The sequence below is a fragment of the Sinocyclocheilus rhinocerous genome, unplaced genomic scaffold, assembly GCF_001515625.1.
Source record: "Sinocyclocheilus rhinocerous isolate Xijiao unplaced genomic scaffold, SAMN03320098_v1.1 scaffold2406, whole genome shotgun sequence".
NCBI lineage: Eukaryota > Metazoa > Chordata > Actinopteri > Cypriniformes > Cyprinidae > Sinocyclocheilus > Sinocyclocheilus rhinocerous.
Genome location: NW_015656159.1, coordinates 223,520 through 232,748, shown reverse-complemented (window position 1 = coordinate 232,748; position 9,229 = coordinate 223,520). Strand labels below are relative to the sequence as shown.

Sequence of the window (9,229 nt, the reverse complement as noted above, 5' to 3'; positions counted from 1 at the left end):
AAAAAAAAAAAAAAAACCTCTGCTCAAGTCTGTTCCACAGAATATTGAATGACATCAGGGTGAGTAAATAATGACTAATTTTTGTGCGCGCTGTTTCTTTAAGACATCAGAAGAGCAGGAGTACCTGAGTCAGCCGAACAGGTCCTTTGTTATTACAGCTCTAGATGACGGTTTAGTGATCATTAATGGTGGTTTGTTGTTACTCATTACTTGTTTTATGATTGTCTCCGTCTGCAGGAATTAATGCTGGGATCAGCACATTGCTAGAAAATGTGTGATTTTCAGTGTCATTTGTGGTGAAGCCCAAGGCACTCCTAGTTTTCATTGTCTCCAGTCAGATGTGCCTGAAAACAGCTGAGAATGGAAAAAAGGCTTGCACTGCAAAAAGAGCGTGTCACATTAGCACCATATGTTGTGTTACTCATTTCAAAATGTGCGCACACCCACACAAACACACATTTCCTAAACACCTGTAAACATACAACAGAGACCCTAATCAGAGGGACCCCCATCAGAGCCCCATTGAATTATGGGGGGAAAACTGAGTCAACTTACACTCAACTAAACAACACATTTTCCAAATCACCTTTTTATTTCAGTACTGGTCCACATCAATGTTGTTTTACTATTATTTAGATACTATTATAGTATATATTAATGTTTTGAATTAGGTTTTATTTTTATATATTCAGATTTAATTTTAATTAATTAATTACATCTGAATATATATATATATATAAAAAATATTCCGTGTATCTTGATTTGTATGTTTGGATATTTGTAATGGAAAACAAGTCAAAAGGGCAAATTTTTTTACAGTGTATTTAATAAGCACAACAAACCAGAAACATGCATTAAGAAAGTAAACAGAGTTATTTCATGTTGACTTTAACACCATTTTGATTTTGTTTCTGTCTTTCTTTCTTCGTTCTTGTGGTTAGGTCTTTCGTCTGGTGGACATTGGCTCTGTCAAAGGTTTGGACTTGGTTACAGTAAAGCTGTTGCCTTTGTTATGATCAGGCCTAATTGTGCACACATACAACATCTGGGGTGTGATTCTGAGGATGAAAATGTTTTATTTAGAGACAGAATGTGTCCAAAAGGGCAAATTTTTTTACAGTGTATTTAATAAGCACAACAAACCAGAAACATGCATTAAGAAAGTAAACAGAGTTATTTCATGTTGACTTTAACACCATTTTGATTTTGTTTCTGTCTTTCTTTCTTCGTTCTTGTGGTTAGGTCTTTCGTCTGGTGGACATTGGCTCTGTCAAAGGTTTGGACTTGGTTACAGTAAAGCTGTTGCCTTTGTTATGATCAGGCCTAATTGTGCACACATACAATTAGTACAATTTTATTTAGAGACAGAATGTGTCCCCTGCCTAGAGCTGACAGCAGATGCAGTCACATATCATGCTTCATAAGCGTAATGTTTGAAGAGTTTCTCTCTGTTTGTTATTGATTTGTTTATCTTCTCCAGGAACCGCTTGTCCTGTGTATCAATTTCAATGTATTTGTATACATACATATGTCTCTCTGAGTAACAAAGACCACATTTCCTGACATAACTGCAGGTTTGATGCTAAGACATGAAACATAACCTGCGCAAGCTGGATTTCAATATTCATGGAAAATGTTGAGCAGGCATTCATGTTTGCATAATGTACACTACTGTTTAAAAGTTGGGGTTTAAAGAAATAATACTTTTATTATAAACATTAAATTGATCAGAAGTGACAGTAAAGACATTTGTAATGTTACAAAAGATTTCAGTTTTAAATAAATGCTGTTCTTTTGAACTTTATTTTCATCAAAGGATTCGTAAAAGATGTAACATGTTGAAATATTAAACAGCACTGTTTTTACTAATGATGAGAAATGTTTCCTGAGCAGCAAATCAGCATATTAGTATGATTTCTGAAGGATCATGTGACACTGAAGACTGGAGGAATGATGCTGAAAATTCAGCTTTGCATCACAGGAATAAATTATAATAGAACTCAAATAGAAAACCGTTATTTTAAATTACAATAATATTTTACAGTAATTTACTGTTTTTATATATTTTTGATCAAATAAATGCAGCGTTGGTGAGCATAAGATACTACTTTCAAAAACAATCAAAAATCTTACTGACCCCAAACTTTTGATCATTAGTGTACAGTATTTCTCTGGCCTAACAGTTCTTGTGTTTGTGTTTGTGTATCTGTGTGTGTTAGACAAGAAGGAGAAAAGGGCAAAAGGAGCAGAGGAGGTGCGCGGCAGGAGGAACGCCATCAGGCTGAGCAGAGAGTACACGGTGGAGACGGTCGTGGTGGCCGACGCAAACATGGTGCAGTATCACGGTGCTGAGGCTGCCCAACGCTTTCTGCTCACCGTCATGAACATGGTTAGTCTCATAACATGGTAAAACACAACAGTCGGGTTCAAAAGCAAACGCCCCATTAATTTTCTCCATAAAGAAATTGGTTTTTAACAATATGTATAATAGGGCTGCGACAATAAATCTTGATGCATCGCGATTCGTGGATCGATTGAGAGATTTTCGGAATGCATCACGATTCTCTCTGGAATCGATTCTGAGCTCAGTTTTTAACAGCAGATGGTGCTCTAGGCTAGTTTCTAACCTCACACTCAAATGCTCTCGACGAAGAGTGCTAAAGAGCGCTACATTCGGCTGAGTAACGCAAGTGCTTAAAGGGATAGTTCACCCAAAAATGAAAATTCTGTCATTAATTACTCACCCTCATGTCGTTTCAAACCCGTAAGACCTTCGTTCATCTTCGGAACACAAATTAAGATATTTTTGATGGAATCTGAGAGCTGTCTGACTCTGCATAGACAGCAACGCAACTGAAATGTTCCCAAGTCCAGAAACGTAGCAAGGAGATCTGTAAAATAATCCATGTGACATCAGGGGTTCATCCGCAATTATACGAAGCTACAAGAATACTTTGTGCGCAAAAGAAAAAAAAATAAACGACTTTATTCAACAATTCGTCTCCTCCGCATCACCCTGGTGCCTTCGAATTGTTGAATAAAGTCGTTTTTTTTTTCTTCTTTTGCGCACAAGAAGTATTCTTGTAGCTTCGTATAATTGCGGAGGAACCACTGATGTCACATGGATTATTTTGCAGATCTCCTTGCTACGTTTCTGGACTTGGGGACATTTCAGTTGCGTTGCTGTCTATGCAGAGTCAGACAGCTCTCAGATTCCATCAAAAATATCTTAATTTGTGTTCCGAAGATGAACGAAGGTCTTACGGGTTTGAAACGACATGAGGGTGAGTAATTAATGACAGAATTTTCATTTTTGGGTGAACTAACCCTTTAAATGTACTTGCACCTAGGCTCAGAATGCTTTTATGATGCGAGATTAATGTAAACACAGCCCACTGGGAACGCTGTTGTAATTGGTTTCAACATTTTCAAACTTTATTATTTTAGGTTCAAGTGGTGTGTGTGTGAAAGGACCAGGAAGCAAGCAGAGTACGGCAGTTTCTAAAGCGTGCAGTGCCATCTGCTGTTAGAAACTAAACTCAGAATCGATTCGAGAGAGAATCGTGATGCATTCGGAAAATCTCCGAATCAAAGCAGAATCATTTCTCGATTCTCGATGCATCGATTTATTGTCGCATCCCTGCTGTATAATCCTTTCAAGACAGACCTACAGTGAGCTCTGAGGTTGTGATGAGCGAGTAATCCAGAATAATCCAATATTTAGAACTGGAACAATTTATTTCTTTATAATCTAAAGAAACTTTGCATTTGTTTTTTTTTTTTGTTTTTTTTGGTTGAGTATGATATTTGCTACATCAGGCTTTTATGGCTCGTATGATATAGTGAGAATATGGAGCTCATACTTGAGAAGGAAAAACACCTCCATTTTATTCAGAGGCCCAAACGGAGAAAAAATATGCAATTTGGTGCAGATGCTGTTATTTATATGGCCAAAAAAGATGAAATTCTGAAAGCTTGTAATGCAGATCAATGAGATCTTTATAACAGTATAACAGACTGCTAAAATAAAATGTTATAAATATCAATGTCTTAGTAAGATGCTTATTATTGAATGAATATTTTTATGATTAAAGCTCTGTCGTCAAAACATATAATGCAATGCAAACCAATGATGATTGAGAGATGAACAAATAAATGAAATTTGTATATCAAATATGATAGAGTAGGCTTTATAGGGTTAAAACTGCGTAGGCCCAATAATATGACACAAGCTGAACAAGAAAATTGACCATTTAGAATTTCGATGGTGTCATGCTCTCAGCAGCCAATAATAAATAAACACATTGTGGTCATTACAAATGTTTATTCATGCTGCATGTGTGAACCCGGATTTAATTCAGTCCGGGCTGTGTTTTCTTTTACTTTGCGTCCATGATTTTTACAGATGAGGGGATGTCAGGCCACCTGTCCATGTCGCCATCTGCCTAATTTGGCTTCTACTGAGTAACAGATGAATTTGTGACAAAATACTGTCGAGTTTGAGGCACGGACATCAAACAGCAAAAGATATTGGCAGTGTTTTATCAGCATTTTATTTTGCTATTCTAATTATCAACAGTTATACGGTTAGCTGTATCTTATTATTGCTTTTCTTTGCTGTGTGTGACTCCGGATGAGAACCGCTGGCCTAAGCTAGTGTATTTACCATGTATTTTATTTATGTTGATAAATGGTTTAAATGTATGCCTAAACTGCATATTTTGCATGTAACAGTGCATTTGGACACTGTTAAGTCCTGGCAAGAAGAGAATGGGCTCATAAAATAGGATGGAGAGACAGATAGCGGTTGGGAGAGAGTGTGTGTGAGCGTAACATTTGCTCTGCTGACCGCAGCTGTGCTGTGTGTGTGAGACACATTCATGAGTCGGCAGCTCTCGGACACACACACACACACACACACACACACACACACACACACCTACCTCTACGTTATCACATGGGCTCTGTTCCAGAAATTAGTGTGCTGCTGTGTACAGAAAGCAGCAGTTGAGGTGTCATATGTTGGAGGCATCCAATCAGAATTTAAACTCATAATCTTTCTAATACAATCTCTTTAAAGTAAATGCACCTGTAAAATGCTGTTTGCTGTAGGAGCAAGTATCGCTATTGTGGCTAAGAAATGCCATTTAACCTAATTTTTATACGACCTTGGCAAAGATCTAAATCACTACCCCTTTTATTTCCATAATGTGACATGTTTCTGAGCGAAACGAGATATTGAATTAATAAAATGTTGGATGAGACTTGATTTGATGCATCTGGGATTGAATGGACTGGAAGTGGTTGTTTCAGAATGGAGTCAAGTTGTTAGAGAGATTGGAAAAATTGAAAATTAAAGAGATTCATGATATTAGAGGTGGAAAAATTGCATGTAAATCAGTGTTTTTATTCTTAATTAAAACTAAAACTATTATTTACTATTATCAAACTAAAACTGGCTATATTATTAGCTATTCTTTGTTAATTGAAATAAAGCTGAAATAAAATAAAATTAACTTGAACTTAAAACATGAAAAATAAGAAATTACTAAGACTAAAACAGAAATAAGTATAAATAATTATATGAAGCTAAATAGAAATATAAAAACTAATACAAATGAGAAAAGCCAAAAGCACATAACAAAATTACTAAAATGTAATTAAAAATGAAAATGAAAATATAAAAGCCAATTCAAAATATTTATAAATACTATCATGTTATATAAAATATACCATTAATATTATATATATATATATATATATTAATAGTATATTTTATATTTTTTAATACAGAAAGTGTATTATTCATGAAGTGTGTGTGTGTGGGGGGGGGGGGGATCAATTAGATTCACCAATACACGAAGAAAAAACTTTTGAGTCATGATGCAAACAAGTCTGATTCATAGAATCAGTGTTTTGAATTGATTCAATTGATTCATTCAAATAGATACTTTTAACTAATTCACAGAAATGAATCGAACTTACCAACTGTAATACCACTTTTGCATTAACACCCATATTTGCAAGTCACAAGACAGAGCCGTGAAACCCACAGAGACAATGTCTTCAGAGTCTACAGCATTTTCTCTTATCTTTCTCTATTTTTGAAATGTAACTGAATAGCCCAGTATACCAGCTAGGCCAAAAAAAAAAAATCTGCTGATATTGGGCTATTTTGATCTCAACATTAGCAGATAACATGCACTCTTGGCATTTAACAGATGTTTTAGCTTGCCCCTTTGTCTAAAAATCTACTGAAATTACTGAAACATACTACTGATACTCATGTTTTTCTTTTTTAAATATTTTAAAGGGGTGGTTCAGTGGTTTTTTTCTAGGCTTGATTGTGTTTATGGGGTGCTGTCTAACGTGTTAATGCTTCGTTTTTTAAAAAGCGTATTATTTTTTCACATAATTTACATTTATTCCACACCGCTCTGTCCCTTCTCTGAGAAACGCGCTAATCATTTCCTTCTATTATGAAGCCCCGCCCTCAGAAATAGTCGATGGGCTCTGATTGGTTAGTTAGCCCAGTGTGTTGTGATTGGCTAAACCGCCTCTAGTGCGTGTCTAGTTGTCCCCTTTGCTGCATTTTCCCGAGGGCGGGGTTTATCTGGGTTTGTTACATAATGAACCCGGGAAGTAACTCTTGTAGTCCCTACCAGCCGTTTTTGTAGGCAATAAACGGACAGAATTTTAAAAGATGATATCACCGTTTGCATTGAACTTTCAGCTTCGTAACTTTGCAGATATTGTTTATGCTCAAACAGCAACATTACACACTAACTAACGTTAAAAAAGTGAAATCGCAATCAACCACCCCTTTAAGTGAATTTTAAGTCAAACTGGTCAACTGCAAAACAACTTTTAAAACTGAATATCTTTTTTTTTTTTTCTTTGAATATATCATATCACATAGTTAATCAATAAGTTAATTATTTCGTCGGATTCTCTCTCTACAGGTGTATAACATGTTTCAACACCAGAGTTTGGGAGTGAGGCTCCATATCCGGGTCACCAAGTTGGTTCTCCTGCACACCCGTCCAGTAAGTGTGACCCTGTGATGTACAAACATTAGATCAACATCCAGATCTCTGTACATCATGACTCAACCTGTCATTTATCTGCTCTCTTGCCGTTTTATTCCTGTCCTCAGGATCTGTGATGTTATCCTCGCTCAGCATGTGTGTGTGTGTGTGTTTTAACTACCGGTTTTCCCCTTCATTTTATTGCTGGATTTCACTCTCTCCAAAGGCTCCGGAGAGTCTGGCAGAAGGTTTTTTGAGTGCTCACCTCTAAAGTCTGAAATGATGCATGTCAGGACGTCACTGAATAGCCATTAGTGTAAATATGCTTCAGGGCAAAGTCTTTGGACTCAGTCTCTGATATCATGAAGATAAAATCAGAGAAATTATGGATTTAGATACTTGAAACAAACTGTCTTTAAGTACAACTGAATTAGAGCAGCAATTCTCAAAGCCATGTTGATTTCACTGTGTGATCGATGAGTCAACAAGTCCCACTTTTATGTCAGCAGGAGTTCATGAAGGAATGAAAGACCCCTTGGAGTTTTGGGACTTGTAGTCTGTTAGTTTTGATGCTAAACTATAAATGCTGATTTATTCATACAAGTTGACAGACTTTTATTAGATACACATTTATAATTGGACCAAAATTAGTGCTTATCTTGCAAGAAGAGACATACACTACTGTTCAAAAGCTTGGGGTCAGTAAAAAATTTTTATGTTTTCAAGTCTCTTCTGCTCACCAAGGCTGCATTTATATGATCAAAAATACAACAAAAACAGTAATGTTGTGAAATAATATTATAATTTAAAATAACTCCTTTCTATTTGAAAATATTTAAAAAATGTAATTTATTCCTGTGATCAAAGCTGAATTTTCAGCATCATTACTCCAGTCTTCAGTGTCACATGATCCTTCAGAAATCATTCTAATATGCTGATTTTTAACAATATAATGCCAAACATTTGTCCAATAAAACACTCTCTAATGACTAGCAAGTAGCAAAGCAGCAAATCATGATTCATGTAAACACATCATCTAAAGGCTCTTTAATTTGATTTGTGTGCGGCTTTTACGGTTTCAATACTGCTCTCGTCAGTTTTATAGGGTCTTTAAAGTAAAATTCACTGACTAGAAGTGTAAGCTGTTTGTCCCTGGGAGTCGATGTCATATTTAATTTGAAATCGTCCCCTATACCCTCATTCATTATTCCCTACATTAGGCAACTAATACAGTTCACCTGAAGGTGTGAATGAAAACGAGTGAGTGAATTCGGACACTGAGTGCACTGGAAGGACTGCCGCTTTTACATAGTTAGTGCTTGCTGTTTAATAATCATTTGAAACTGGCAGCTCCAGTAGTGAGATTAAAGGATTTATCTTGAACGCTGTCATGGAAATTATGTATAAACCCTAGTTCAACAATTTAATAATTAATTTGCAATGAATTTATACCTGTGTTGTATTACGCTATATATCACACCGTAGACAAGCGCTTTGTAAATTGAATGGATGATTCAGCTGCAGGCGCCATCTTCTGGTGAGACGTGGGAATTCATTCGGCGCTGACTCTCACAGTGCATTATGGGTATTGTGGGATTGAATGAGTGCACTCGAGAACGTCCGCTATGGTTTCGGACACCACTTCAAATGGCTGTCCACGCAAATAGTGCCCTATTTAAGTGTATGGGGGCGATTTCGAAAACAACCCATGACACAATGACGTAGAATGCAGTGCCCTCTGGTGGACAACCAGAGCACTCTATTTGACCAACGTTGCATAAAGGTGAATTGACTGATGTTCGCATTCTTTCGCAGAGGCAATATCGTAGCCAGTGTTGGGGAGTAACTAGTTACGGCAAATTCGAATTCGACATTCGATAATAAATCTCTAATAAATCATGAATCAGTTAGTCGTGATTGGGAATGCACTTTGGCTTGCGCGCGCTCTGCGCCTCCGCAAAACTGTTTAGACCAGAGTAATCAATGCAAGAGATTCGAGTGGACTGTATAAGCGCACAGGTGGAGCAGAGAAGCAAAATGACTGTTGAGGATTTCAAGTGCAGGTCAGTTTAATCTGGTAATCCATTTGCCAAAAAAAAACAATAGTACAATTTTAAGTACAGTGGTTACTGTACTTAAAAAAAAAAAAAAAAAAAAAATCCAAAGCAAAAACAATGCCCCTGTCATTCCACTTGTCAATA

The 9,229-nt window shown here is 36.4% G+C and overlaps 1 protein-coding gene across 1 annotated transcript in view; it reads left to right on the top strand.

The window, feature by feature from the left end:
* Positions 1–9,229, top strand: part of LOC107719674 (A disintegrin and metalloproteinase with thrombospondin motifs 17-like) — a 112,592-nt gene that overhangs the window by 18,301 nt on the left and 85,062 nt on the right. The window contains exons 4-5 of the mRNA XM_016527156.1: positions 2,220–2,389; positions 6,963–7,046. Coding sequence (XP_016382642.1) covers positions 2,220–2,389; positions 6,963–7,046 — 254 coding nt within the window. The remainder of the gene's footprint in view (positions 1–2,219; positions 2,390–6,962; positions 7,047–9,229) is intronic.